This window comes from Protobothrops mucrosquamatus, unplaced genomic scaffold, assembly GCF_001527695.2.
Source record: "Protobothrops mucrosquamatus isolate PMUCROS unplaced genomic scaffold, P.Mucros_1.0 scaffold2242, whole genome shotgun sequence".
Lineage (NCBI taxonomy): Eukaryota > Metazoa > Chordata > Lepidosauria > Squamata > Viperidae > Protobothrops > Protobothrops mucrosquamatus.
Genome location: NW_015388331.1, coordinates 192,246 through 206,992, shown reverse-complemented (window position 1 = coordinate 206,992; position 14,747 = coordinate 192,246). Strand labels below are relative to the sequence as shown.

General features: G+C 41.5%; 2 protein-coding genes across 2 annotated transcripts in view; one reads left to right on the top strand and one right to left on the bottom strand.

Annotated features, from left to right (window-relative positions):
• Nucleotides 1–626: 626 nt before the first annotated feature.
• Nucleotides 627–8,761, bottom strand: WDYHV1 (WDYHV motif containing 1). The gene is made up of 6 exons (XM_015824459.1): nucleotides 8,520–8,761; nucleotides 6,709–6,808; nucleotides 4,651–4,701; nucleotides 3,446–3,594; nucleotides 1,739–1,863; nucleotides 627–839 (listed from the first exon to the last, which is right to left on the bottom strand). The coding sequence occupies exons 1-6, from the start codon at nucleotides 8,600–8,602 to the stop codon at nucleotides 721–723; spliced, it is 627 nt and encodes a 208-aa protein (XP_015679945.1). The 5' UTR covers nucleotides 8,603–8,761; the 3' UTR covers nucleotides 627–720.
• Nucleotides 8,762–11,539: 2,778 nt separating this feature from the next.
• ATAD2 (ATPase family AAA domain containing 2) overlaps nucleotides 11,540–14,747 on the top strand; it is a 45,534-nt gene continuing 42,326 nt past the window's right edge. Inside the window, exon 1 of the mRNA XM_029285779.1 lies at nucleotides 11,540–11,795. Within this exon, the coding sequence (XP_029141612.1) occupies nucleotides 11,565–11,795 (231 nt within the window). The 5' untranslated portion in view covers nucleotides 11,540–11,564. The remainder of the gene's footprint in view (nucleotides 11,796–14,747) is intronic.

Genomic DNA, 14,747 nt, shown 5'->3' with positions numbered 1-14,747 from the left:
CTCCCACAGAGTGGGTCTCCTCAGGGTGCCGTCAGCCAGACAGTGCCGGCTGGCGACCCCAAGGGGGAGGGCCTTCTCTGTGGGAGCTCCCACCCTCTGGAATGAACTGCCCCCAGAGATCAGGGTGATCCCTGATCTCCCTTCCTTCCGCCGCGCCCTTAAGACATGGTTATTCCAGCTTGCGGGACTGGCCTAGGGGTAACTTTAAGAGGGGGTTTTAATTATATTTTAATTAGATTAAATTTAAATATTTCCTTTTTAACTAATTTTTAAATTTGTAATGTTATTTGTGTATTTTTACCCGATTGTTAGCCGCCCTGAGTCCGTAAGGAGAAGGGCGGGATATAAATTTAATAAAATAAATAAATAAATAAATAAACAACTCTATGAGATGGGTTGGGCTGAGAGAGAGAGAGTGACTGGCCCAAAGTCACCCAACCAGCTTTTATGCCTCTAAGGCAGGATTAGAACTGACTGTTTTCTGGTGATTGGCCCAAAGTCGTCTAACCAGCTTTCAGCCCTAAGGCAGAACTAAAACTGTCTCCTGGTTTCTAGCCACTAGACCAAACTGGCTCCCTTTTGTGTCACACATATTCAAAAAATAAAGTTTTATTTTCTAAGTTTATTTTTATTTGCTACAACACAATTAACATCATTCCAACTTTAACCATGGCAATATACAAATTGTATGGCAAATCATATACATACTTTAATTCTTCGTTATTCTTCTTCATAGTTCTGCCTGCCAAATTCTTGCGCAAAATCAGAGAGTTTCAGCACAAAACCCCAGCCTGCACCTGGATTCATACTAATAAAGTCATCCAGATTCATCTTGTAATCTTAAAAGAAAAAGAAGAAGAAAGCATTGAGTTATTTAGTTTTTTTGGAGCAGAGACAATATTCTCTGCTTTAGAGTAGAGAAAAGATGCTACGTAGGTTTTCATGGTAGGCAACTATTTCTAGTTTCAATTTTCTTCTTCTAAGACTCATTTCCAGATGGCAAAGCTAACATTGCTCCATGAAGGAATGAAGTCCCCCAAATGTTCTAGATTCTTGTTGTCCTTTAAGCCACCATGGCAGAAGTGGGATGAGCTTAGAGTATGGAAGAAAATTGCTCAGGATAGATCCATATTATTTAAGCTCCAGCAGAGAGTAAGGAAGGAGCCAAGTAAAGAACTGGGTTGCTGAAACTACAAAAATGAGATTAATTAGACTAAGAAAATGCAATACCTACTCTTGGGATCTTCTGATTAGTGTTTCTCAGGCTGGCTGGGGAATTCTGGGAGTTGAGGTCCACACATCTTAAAGTTGCCAAGGTTGAGAAACACTGTTCTGGATACAAAACATTTGCTGCACCAATACCTGGACACATCCATGAGCCACCAGGAGCCAAGCTCAATTTGGAGACTTCTAGAAAAAGTCTTATTCTATTCTATTCTATTCTACTCTACTCTACTCTACTCTACTCTACTCTACTCTACTCTACTCTATTTCTATTCCTATTCCTATTATTTCTATTCCTATTCCTATTCCTATTCCTATTCCTATTCCATTCTATTCTATTCTATTCTATTCTATTCTATTCTATTCTATTCTATTGCTTTACATTGTAAAAACTCAGCCAATTAAGGCTTATTCAATAGAAACAAACCACACTTCACTGTAATGTTTAAGCTCAGTCAGTATTAACAAGAGATCTACTGTAGCTTGGTGTGGAAAATTAAAATCTATTATTTACCTGCAGTTTCAATACATGGATATGGGGGAGGAGATTTCAGCCAGTTCCCGCTGGCATCTTTCATATGCGATCGGTCAGAAGCAAAAGTCTTCAGGTACACATCAGCTCGAACCAATCTGACTTTTCTATGGAAGAAAAACATTTAAGTGTTCAGAATTGCCTACCCCAGAAAGCAGAAGGCTGAGTCTTTTGCAAGCATTTTCAACTACAGCTAAATCAAATATTAAACTGCTGTTCAGCATCAGACTCACATTGTGTTAACTGTGAATGGTTGACGTTTTATATTAAAACAAGTAAATCTGTTGTCGGTCAACTTAAGCCAAAGGTGAAGTACAATGGAATTCCATGTATATGAAAAAAGCCCATTTGATGAATTTGCAAATCACGCCAAGCTATGAAGTGTTTTGCTTGGTTCGGCAGCTGTGCCAATCCAGCCACTTAAACTCACAAGCCACAGTTTATACCCAGCCCATGGTGGCTAATGAAATCAAGTTACAGGAAGTCCTTGAGATACAACCATAACAGAGCCTGCACATTATGATCGCATGTCATAACAATCGTTAAGCAAAATGGCCTCGCTTAATGACCGCACTCCCTGGTGTCCTTGATACAATTGTTAAATGAACACGAGGATTGTTAAGGGGAGCACAGGATGCCTACCCAAGTTTGGCATGAGTTTGCTGTGAGTCTGTAAGAAAAGTTGATCCTGCACCAGCTTGCAAGCTCTGGCTGACCTGATCTCTCCTTGTTTGCTGGAAGTGAGCGCTAGGGGTATTTTAAAGGGGTTTTAAATTAAATTTTTAGTAGAAGCGGCCAAATTTAAATAGTTATTTTTAATCTTTTTAAATTTTGTATTGTATTATATCATTGTTTTAAACTGGCTGTAAGCCGCCCTGAGTCCTCCGGGAGAAGGGCGGGGTATAAATTTAATAAAATCAAAATCAAAATCAAATACAGCATCGCTGAGGTAGGTCATAATGGCGAATGACTGTGAGGGTGTTGCAGCCACTGTAACTTTGAAACTAGTTCGTAAGTAGTTTTTGGGGAGCCTGTGGTTAACTTCAAACAGTAGCTAAGAGGCCAGTTGTAAGTCAAGGATTACCTGTATGACATGGGTGTCAAACTGCCGGCCCGTGGGCCGGACGCATCATCCAGAAGCCGTGCCCACCCCATTGCCAGCAATGGCAAAACCGTCCCGATACGTTGCGCGATGTCACGTGACAACGTAAGTTTGACAAGTCTGCTGTATGATTAAGTAAGCAATGGTCTTGATACAATTCATAAGTCCAGCTAGAGATTCAGTGGGACTTTCTTCTAGGTTACAGATTGTAAGATTTCAACAAGGGGTAATAACTGCTATTGAAGACAATTTATTTTGAAATAGATATGAACTACATCATTTTATATTTTGGAGTTCAGTAAAATGAAGATTTAAAGATTTTGTGCTGTTCATTTCATCAGATACATTCTTGGTATTAGTTCAACAAGGTTTTATTACTTTGCACACACTCAGTTAACAGATTAATAGAAGTATGCATCTGAAATTTATTTTTATGGTTAGAGAGTTTTCCACTTTTCCAGGCTGATCCAATAACTGTTTCTCGAAAGCTCAAATTATGAACTGTAACATGTCAAGCTAATTTTGGCACACCCAAGGCTTACTGCTATTAAAGCTATGCTGAGAATGTTTGTGATTGATATCCCCACCTTCGAAAATCAGGATTAATAATGCTGTCCGATTTGAAAGCCTCTTCAATGTAAGTGCCAAAACGGCATGGAAAAGGTAGGACAGTATCAAGATCATAGATAAAGTTCTGGTCTCCGTTCGACACATGTAACAAAATAACATGGTAATCCTGAAAAGAAAATATATTTAGATGGAGAATGAGAACCTGTAATGATTACAGAGGAGAAACTGGAAAAAGGGTAAAACTCTATATGTAAAACCTAATTCAACTATACATATATTATATAATTACTTTATTCATTTTTAGTTATTAGGTTTCTTCTTAGCCCTGGTATATGGGAATGCTAGCCAGTTGAATCATAAAATAGATCATTCTAAATAGTTTAGCACACATTATTTGAGCTTTTTCTCAATGTCCTGGTGCAAAGCAATCCTGGATTTAAGTTAGCTTAGATCCAGGGTTGCTTTGGGCCAGGACATTGAAAAAAAACCAAAGTCAAATATAGCTAAAATATGTATGAGATCTAAGAGGCTGCATTGACCATTTGCATAGGAAAACAAGTAAACCAAAAATGTCTGTTTCATTCAAATCAATAAACTACAGTTAATCATTTTAGAATTAACCAAGAATATATCAACATCAAAACAAAGTTTTGCAGCCTTTTTAGTTTCAAAACCCTGTGATTTTCTAATCAAATAAACCAGGAAACACATTCCTAGTTTAATATATGCAGCTGGCTTATGGAATAAACTCCTATTTTAAAAACTCATTCATGACTCAGCACATTAAGCTGCAATTTGATCACCCAAATAGAACTAGCTAAAAATGATGGGACTTCAAATTCAACTCATCCAGAAAACATTGTTGTTTGCCAGTTGTATCTCCTGCCTTTCATTTAGGACTTCAAGGTAGCATGCACAGTGCTCCTTCCTTCCCATTTTTCCCCAAACAACAACCTTGTGATGTAGGTTGGCTGAGCCAGAGTGATTGGCCCAAAGTCATCCAGGGTACTTCTATGGTTGAGTATAGACTAGACCTTGGTATCTCTACTCCTGGTCCACTAACTTAACCACCATAGTGGCTGAGGAAACATTTTAAAATCACATTGGGTAACATTGGACTGAGTGCTTTTCACTGATCTGGTTGCATAAGATACATTTTAAAAAAACAATTACATCATAGGGGTAGTGGGAAACAGTGCAAAGAAAATTTAGATTTGTTCACCCAGATCACAGGCTGCTCTTCACATCCTGCCTGCTGCTTCCAAAGTGGCACCTGCAGGTTACAAAGAACATAGTTAAAGTAATTTAACATCTCAGACTCCCATCAACTAATAGGTAATATGTTTTCAACAAATGCCCTGTAAATACCCACGGGTATTTTTTGTGGCTGTTAACATCTACTACACAAATTATTTTTCTGGCAACATAAGCTCAGTGGTTTCCTCCCTCCAAAAACAGGACAGTGAAATAAATACCAATCCTTTTCTTGTGTCCAGCACTCATTTCCCTACTGTTCCTTCTACAACTCCTCTCTGCCTGCTTCTATTTTGTAAAATGTGCGAACAGATTGCATTGTTCAAATAACACAGTAAATATAGGAGTTTGCCTTTCAAGACAGATTCTGCCCGGGCCCTTCCCCAGCCATTTATTCTGCTACACTGGATTATATTTACACAGTCAGTTGGCTAAGTAAATAATGAATGAGGTAGAGTTGCTGGATCTAGCAGCACACAATCACACTAACAGGGTCAGTGGTTTCCACCTGGGGAAACACCAACAGTTCAACACATGGCCTATTGTCACAAAACAGTACTGCTCCAAGCTTTGTCACATCAACGATCCTTTCCTATTGGCTAAGTGAGCAGCAACCTGCAAGATTCGTGTGACTGTTAGTGACTGTTCGAAGTTACAACAGCACTGAAAACAGTGACTTATGACTGTTTTTCACACTTATGACCATTATAGCATCCCTATGGTCACATGATCAAAATTCTTGGCAACAAATTCACATTTATGACGGTTGTAGTGTCCCTGGGTCATGTGATCACCTTTTGTGACCTTCTGACAAGCAAAGTCAATGGGGAAGCCAGATTCACTTAGCAAATGTGTTACTACCTTAACAGCTGCCAAGATTCACTTAACAACGGTGGCAAGAAAGGTTGTAAAATGGGACAAAACTCACTGAACGTATGTTTCGCTTAGCAAAATAAATTTAAGGCTCAATTGTGGTCTTAAGTCAAGGACTACCTGTAGTCCTCAACTTACGACTATAACTTGGACCAGAATTTCTATTGCTAAGCAAGGCAATTATTTTATTTGTATCCTGTCTTTATTATTTTTACAAATAACTCAAGGCAGTGAACTATCCAACACATCTTCTTCCTCCTGTTTTCCCACAATAACCCTGTGAGGTGAGTTGGGCTGACAGTGGCTGGCCCAAAGTTACCCATCTGGCTTTCATGGCTAAGGTCTCCTGCTTTCTAACATGGCTCAGGAATTCTGGGAGTTGAAGTCCATGAGTCATAAAAGAGCCAAGGTTGCCTACCCTTGCACTAGACCAATCTGGCCCTCTCAGATAAATTAGTAATGATTACCGTATTTTCTGGCGTATAAGACGACTTTCTAAACCCTGAAAATCTTCTCAAAAGTCGGGGGTCGTCTTATATGCCCAGTCGTCTTATACGCTGGAAAATACGCCGGAAAATAAGCTGAGGACATGATGGGGGCGGCGGCCAGGAGCCGCTGCCTCCCGTCCTGCTCCCCCTCCCTGGACGCGATGGGGGCGGCGGCCGGGAGCCGTTGCCTCCCGTCCTCCCCCTCCCCACCTGTTCAGCTGAGGATGCGATGGGGGCAGCGGCCAGCAGCCACTGCTTCCCATCCTACTCCCCCTCCCCACCCATTCGGCTGAGGACACGGCGGCCAGGCTGGGGGTGGCGTGGACTCCCGACGATGCTGCAGTGGCCGCTGCTGTGCCGCCACCACTGCCACTGGAGCCGCTGCCTCCCGTCCTGCTCCCCCTCCCTGCCCGTTTGGCGCCGTCTGCCTTTCATTCTCTCTCTCTCTCTCCTAACCTGGAGGGAGAGGGAGAGAAAGAGAGAAAGAGGAAAGAAAGAGAAGAGAAAGAGGAAAGAGAAAGACTTACCTAATGATAAGTCCCAATGAGTATTCTATTCATACACATCCAATTATACTAATCATTACTGCAGTGTTAATTTGAACTATGAGTCAGCATGGTTTTTTTTTAATCAAATACAGATATAACGTCCACATCCCAACTCACCATTTTTCTGTCATTGGAAATGAAAACAGCATAAAATTCTTCTAAAGGGTATTGATTCTTGCTTCGGATATATTCACAGAGCTTCCAGATATTTTCTTCACTGTAGAGAAATAAAAACACCAGTTCATACATTTTCAAGATGCCTTCTGCTACTAAAATCTTAATTTTGAATATGCTTCCTGATATTAAACCTTTTCAAGGTTATTCTCCATTCCCACCTTCTATTCAATTCATTTTCTCTTCTCCACTATTGTATAGTTGGATATAAATGACTTTGAATCAGGGTTTAATTCTGCCAGGGTATGTATACATTTTGTATACATCTACTTATTATTTTTTTTACCAGAGATACCAAAAATGAAATTCCCAATAAGAAAAACAAACAGGATTTCAATCATGAATGGAGCAAAAGCAAAGGATAGCTTTGAAGGTGTAACATCAAGTTGATTAAATAAGTTCCTTCTTTTACCCAAAGTTTTTCTTTGAAGACATTTCTCTTCTCATCTAAGCTTTTTTAGCTCTGACTGAATGGTGGGGAATGGAAGGATTTATATTCCTTGCAGACAGCTGGTCATTTGCATTCTTTTAGAGAGTCATTGAGGCCATTTGAAGGTTTTTCTGGGTCCTGAGTCACCTGAATAGTGCAAATGTGTGTGGAGCCTTTTTGGCTGCAGGATGTTTTCTGCCCTGTGTCCCTTCACTATTGAAGACAGGCACAGGCTGTTGGGGATGAGTCTGTGTTGTCTGCATCTCAAACTGAAGCACAAATGATTCCTGTAGTCTGCAATGTTTTCTGGAAATCTGTTCATACTCCTGCACCATTTGAAGGATGTTCATCCCAAAGTGCATAGCTAAATGTCTATGGAGATTCTCAGTGATCCAGGTCATGGTTGTCCTAAAGAAAAACAAAGTCCAGTTGCCTCCTTTGGGATAACCATGACCTGGATGATTGAGAATCCCCATAGACCAGGGGTGTCAAACTCAATTTCATTGAGGGCCGCATCAGCATTGCAGTTGCCCTCAGGGGGCTGGGTGGGTGTGGCCAGGATGGATGCAGCCTACTGGGTGGGCGTGGATGGGGTGGGCATGGCCTACTGGGTGGGCATGGCCAGCTCTACATCATTTGCGTCAAGGGTGCCTGTGGGGGCCTGGGCAGGAGTGGGACAGATCTGAGGGTCTCTGGCAGAAAGGGGTGGGACCAGGGCAGAGCCCATCAAGCCGGATATTGAAGTAGGCGAGGGCCATTTGCTGGCCACTTCCAGGCAATGGTGCATTTCTTCATTCCTCACAAAGGGTGACACCTCCCCAGCATGCACCCAGGGGGTGGGGCCGACGCGGCAGGGGCTGGTCCCTTGCTGTTTCCAGACGGCCTCGTGGAGCTAAGACTGAATGCATTTCAGCATAGATGGCCACCACAAAATTGTACATTGGCTCCCTCCCGGCCGGCCTGGGCCAGGGCCAAGGGAGCGGGGCCCGTTCCCTGTTTCCAGGATGACCTCGCAGGCCACATAAAACCACTTTGTGGGCCGCATCCAGCCCCGGGGCCTTGTGTTTGACATGTCTGCCATAGACATTCCTTGTTTTACATTACCATTATTAACTGTATTATATTATATTAATCTAAGCTGGTCCTGCATCAATTTGTGAGCACATAGTAAATCAAACTTTCTCAAAAAATGCTTCCGGGTTGTTTTGAGGGCTGGGGAAACTTCTGATCTAGTGGCACCAGCTGCCCTACTAAGACTTTCTGGAACGATAACTGCGATCGCTAAGTTTTATGATACCTTCCGTCCTCCCTTCCGCTTTCTTACCAATAGCAGCTTGTATAAACGCAAACGGAGCGAGAAGGGACGACCGGTTGGTAGCCAGCCTGAGCAGCCTCCACCTCCGCCATTGAAGCCCGCTGTTGGCTGGCCAAGGGAAAGGATTAAGGGATTCATTTCCCGAAGAAAGCCTGAACAAGAAGCCGCTCGTCTCCGGCAACGGAGGGCGGTTGAAGAAGCATCGCTCCACGCGTGCTGTTCCGAACGTCCTGGGGGGACGCGTTACAAGGAACGCCTTCCCCCGGAAACGCGGCTGCCTTGGAAGGCTGCTCGACCCAACCAAAGGGAAACCGAGCCAAAAGGAGACGAAGAGGTTAAGCAAGATTGTCGCAACACCGGTGTGTGTGTTGCGCGCTTAGAATACGAGTCTCTGCAGTTCGCACCTAAATGCGACGCCGAATCTTTTACTAGCGCAAATGAACACCCAAAATACTTTATAGCTTTCGGGTTGGTGTCAGTTGTGGAGCTTGGTCTCTCCTTCCCCTTCTCACCCGTTTTACCGCAACATTGCTTTAAGTGCTCACTACACTTCAGGTAAAGACAGGCCTGTTTACATCGTTATGTCTCTCCAGGAGTGTCCGTGCTAAAGTTATAACCATAAATATCAGACCTCTAAATCAATTTCCTTCTAAGTGTATTGGGATTACAATTTCCAATCAATGGTCTTTGGCTATTGGGAAAGTCTGGAAGTTGTCTCTCGGATAAATAAAGGGTGCTAAGTCGGAGACGTTTATTTTACACTTGCCTAGGAGTAAAGCCTCAAATACTCCTGAATAGCATGTCGTGGACAGTCGAGAAAACAAACCAATGGATCGTTGAACAATTCAACCAAAGTTCTCCCCGGAGGCACAAATGACCAGGCTCCAATTATCTATCTTGGGTTACATTGTGCGAAGATCCTGCCCTCTGGAAACGGCTCTAGCGCTGGGAAAGATAGAAAAGCTTTTTCATGCTTGCCAGCTTTTACCTGTTATAGATTTTATTATAATTGATTGTTAGCAGTCCACGGTTGTTTAAAGATGGACGACATAATTTAATTCATCATCACCTTGGAAAACCAAATGGAAGAGAAAGAGGTTTTAATTTTCAGGGGGACATAAAAACAAATGTGTAAAATACAACCCAACAAATACAACCCAAACAAATATTTGCTGTTGTTACTATTAGTGCATCATGTAAATAAGACACGTAATTCCACCTTTCAAGTACTTCTGCAGGGCGTTGCTTCTGCGCCTTTAACAGCAGCTGGGTACTAGAAGTCAAACAGGTGAAGCCTTTCCCGGCAGGAAGGTAAAGGGATTAGCAAAGTCCCGCCTGTTGTCTGAAAGAAAATGAGTCTCTTTGTCGGGTTGTAGAGAAGAGTCAGCTTTCTGATCGGATTAAGAAAAATCTTTCATTTGGGAATCGACGTTCCTGAGTCCCCCAAAGCCTCTTCAGTAAGGAAACATTTTCATTTTTAACTGCTGTGGGAGGACTGCTTGGTTAGGGAATAAAATTAAGGGAATACCGCTTTGCTTAAAGGGACATATGTCAGGGCCTACTCCGCGTTAGTACCCTGCTTCCATACGTTGTGCGAGACCCTGGATGCAAGCTCTGCGTGGCTCCGTGGGAGCTATAAGGAGGCGTAGTAATCTCAGCGATCAAGGGATCTCATGGTGGGGCTATAAAGCTGTTGCAGATTTTTTTTGGGGGGGGGAAGCTGGTTTCTTTTTGAACATAAAATTAACTCTGATCGGCCACCTTAGTGCAATTCAGTGCTGTGTGCCATTCCGATGTGTTGCCAAGGCGCAAAATTATTTTGACTTTTCGCAGGCCAATAGGGAAGGAACGGACTGTGAAAAGAAAAAGGCCTCCTTTATACAAAAGAGTTGATCCGCCAGCTGATTACATTCTCGGTACAATTGTTAAAAAAAATGCAGGTAAAATGGTGGGGATTATTCACGGGAAAGCGTCACAGGGGAGTATCTTTAAAGGAGACAAAAAGGAGGACTAAGGGAGTAATTTTATTTTTGCAGCGGATTTTTTAATTGGCTGTGACCGAAGCCAGAACTTTTTTTTTCTCTTCAGATGGAAGCTGTCTTGGCATCTTTCGTTTGCAGTAAAGGATTGCCTTCTCTCTCCCTTCTGTTCCCCGAATAGCAGAAGCAAAGTTACATGGGAAATGCGATTCTTTTTCTTCCAAAGAGGGCCATTTTGGTAATGCCGAGCAAAACCGCTTAAATTCTTTGCGTGCTTAGTTCAAAATGCATATTGCCAAGTACCGCACTTTACAAAGGCACCGTTGCTGATCCCTTTCCGTGGAATCGCTTTTTATATCGCAAAAAGAGCGCATATAGGCTTCTTCTGGTAATTGATATATTTCGATTAGCCCAGCTGGCAGGAATCCAGTTTCCTTACAAGCTTTAATCCGGTTTGCCTAAGGTTGTTCTATGCAATTGCCAGTTCCACCAGAATAGTGGCATTTTTTTTGTCTTGCAGTTGGGAATATACATCACATACAAGTGCAACTTTATATGTATTCCTATTGTGCGGATATTTGTGAGTTCCCAAGTATAAAGTGGCTAGTTGTGCTGGTATAAGAAAATGCGCCTTTCCCAGAGAGTCGTGCAACTTTTAAATGTTTTCCAATTGAGCGCCTCCCGGGCAGGAGCAGCAAAACCGCCGCGCGCCACAGCGCCGACCAATCAGAACGAAGGAAAACAAGCCGCACTCCAAGTCGCCACGCGCCAAAAACTTTAGGAGTAGGACGCGCGTTGTGTCCTTCCGCGGCAATGGATCTATTTAATGGGGGGGGGAGCCGAAATAGCACCCAGAGAGAAGTAATCCAGCCGAGCGCAACCTCGTCAGCCGTGTCGTCCCAGGTCTCTGAATCGGGACGGGTCACTTAGCAGCGGCTTGGCTGAAAATTAGCCCCGCAAGGAGAAAAAAAAAAAAAGGCCAGAACGGCGGAGGGATCCGGGGACGGTTGGTGACGAGATGGCGCTCGGGGTTGTGGCGCCAGAATTCAGAGGCAGTTGAGGGGAGGCGGCCGCTATGGTGGTGCTCCGCAGCGGCTCGGGTGGCTCTGGCCGCCCCGATCCTCTTGGCGGAGGCGAGACCGCTTCGGCATCCCCGCAGTCGCTCTACGAACCGATGGAGTCGAGTTCGGAATTTCTCAGTTTGCGCACCCCGACTTCGTCTCGGAGGAGGAGGAAACGCTCGGTGGACCGTCGATCCCCTGGAGCGGCCGCCCGGGATCTACCCGCCAGTCGGAAAGCCCGGAGGGTGAGTTTGGAGAGGGAGAACATAAGAGTACAAAAATGAGTATATAAAGAGGGGGAGAGTCCAGCCTGGGTCTCGCTCTTTGCCAATCTGGTGTGCCAGTCGGTTTTTCCCATCTTCTGTCAGTACTAGGGCTTTCTGACCAGTAGACAGGTTTCCAGGAGGGCAAATTTCCATTTTACCCGAACACTTTCCATAGTTTAAGGCAGTGTTTCTCAACCTTGACCATTTTAAGGCACGTGGACTTCAACTCCCAGAATTCCACAGCCAGCATTGCTGGCTGTGGAATTCTGGGAGTTGAAGTCCACGTGCCTTAAAATGGTCAAGGTTGAGAAACACTGGTTTAAGGTGATCAGTACAATCAGAGGCCTCTGTATGAACGGGCAAAGCTCGCAGGGACTTAATTGGGATATTCTTTGGCTTTCCCCATTGCAATCATGCCTTTTCTAACATCAGGTTGAACATCTGGCCCCTCTTCCTTTCCAGTTTCGTCGAATTAATCTTGGGTGGCCCTTATTTTGCTAGCTTGTGGGATTGAGGATATTGTATTTGTAACCTCTGTTTATGGCTCCTTTTTTTGGGGGGGGGATGTTGATATGTGGAGTGATGTCAGCGTCTCCCAGGTAGACCAGTTCTAGAAATCCTCTCCATAAGAAGACTAGAACTATATTTTATTGACATAGGCTGTAATAACAGAAACCTGCAGTTCTGATTGTGATCTCCTCCTTAATATTAGGATGAATCAGGGAGGCATCTACTTGAGCCACTTCTGAATATTATCTCCTTTCTCTGGACTTAAAGAAAAGTTTCAGCCCCTTTGCATAGCTAATTTTTAATATTTCCATCAAGGTCATTTTTTCTGACTACAACTGACTTTCCAATTTCTTAACTCCTGTGGTGTTGATTTGCTGGCAATTGTTTGGTTAGAAATTTTTACTAATTTTTCTGTTGCTGGCCTTTTTGTAACTATTCCATCCGCTTCCATAATCTTTCAACTTGGTAACAGCTGGAATGGTGAATCCAGGTAGAAACCTTTGGATTCAGCTTTGTTTTAAATGAAACATTTCTGCTGGATATAAAAAGAAGAACGAGGGATCCAATATTTGTGTTAGGCTAGATTGTAACTTCCCTTATCTGAAGAATTTTTCATCAAGAATTTAGTTTTCAAAAGGGGTGATGGTTAATGTGCCTTTGGCTGCAGTTGTTTCAGTTTACGTGGTTGCATGAATCACTAAAGAGCCTTTAGTCATGCAAATTGGGGTTTAATTGGCTACACACATCTTGGCTTGTTTACCTAACAAGAATATTGCCTCTATGGACATTTAGAACTTTATTGTTCCATCAGGAAATTCGTGATAATTTTTTAAAAAATGACCGTTTTCACCACAATGTGCTAAACAGCAGCCAACATAATTCAGTTAGCAGCCAATTATTACAGCTAATTAATCATATTGTGATGGGTAATTGCATATAATATAATTTGATATATTGGCTTATAAAACATCCCACAAGAATAACACACTTAACATTTAACCTTATTTTACAGCTTTTAAGAACTTTCACCTACCCACTTTCCCTCATGCATTGAGGTACACATCACATCAGCTTATTTAGGCTAACAATTCAAGGAAGTTGCAAAATAGACTATTTTAATTGTGGAGAAGATGTTGAATTCTGATCTCTACAATTGTATAATAAATTTCTTAGGCTACAATTTTGTACACCCTATACTGAAAGTAAACTTCTAGCACTAAAAGGTTACATTGTTTTCAGAATATGTGCCAAAATATGTTTCTAGCAGTCTCTATGATACCTACTCATAGGTTGTCAAATTGTATTAGGTATTTATATTTTCCTTTTCACAGTATCTGCTATGGAGTTATGTTAAAACATTGCATGCAGACAAGTAACAGTGATAGAAAATCAAGAAATTTATACATCTAGGAAAAATGAATTCTACTTACAGCATTGTGATTGAAGGTCTTTATTTTCAGCAACTTATAGTACGACAGTGTTCACATTAATTAGAAATTCACAATATGTGAAATTTTGAAAAAGTTCAGATGAACAGACTTAAACAGTAATGTATATGCAATGGTACATGTAAAATTAAACACAACATAATCAGGAAACTAATTTTAAAAAATACTGCTTATACAATTAACAGATATGTTCATTTCTGAATTTTTAAATAATTTTAATACATTTCTATTGTAGAGAATATCCCAACTGTTGTACTACTTCTAAAGTTATTAAAATATATGTCCGCTATCTGCCTCTAGGGAAAGATTATTCCAGAAAACTGGGTGATCTACAAGTTCTTGTTCTGAGTAGTAGGACTGAAGAATAATAGAGCAAAAATAAAATAAAGCAGAAAATTGTGTGGTACTATATCATTCTCTAGAAAAATGTTATAGTCAGAAATATATTTCATAAAACAACATAATACTATGCTTAAGGATTATTACTTTAAATGAAAAATGGTTTGTAATTATGAAAAAGTATAATTGTTAAATGCAACAGAGACTAAACATGTTTAAGATGGGAAATTTTATGAATCCAATTTAAATCCAAATTTTAATTCTTCAGTTGGCAATATTCTAGAAATGTAGATATTAACTAGAAGCTTCTAGTCCCTTATCTTTAAAAAGTAATTTAAGCAGTTTCTCTAATTTATAAAAATAAAAGTGGTCAAGCATATTTGAACAGTGTATCAAAGAAGCTACCATAAAATATGAATGAAAATATAAGTATGTACACAAAGAGATAATATACAGAGATACTATCTAAAGAACTCTTTTGAGCTCATTCAACTTTAATAGATATATTTTCTGAATAATTAGTTTGCTGATATAGCTAAATAATGTGTAGTAAATCTGAATAAAGCAGTTTTTGATCAAAATGTAGTAAATGGAGTTGAAGTGTCTTTTCTGCTCTTGCTTTTTTTTTTTTTTT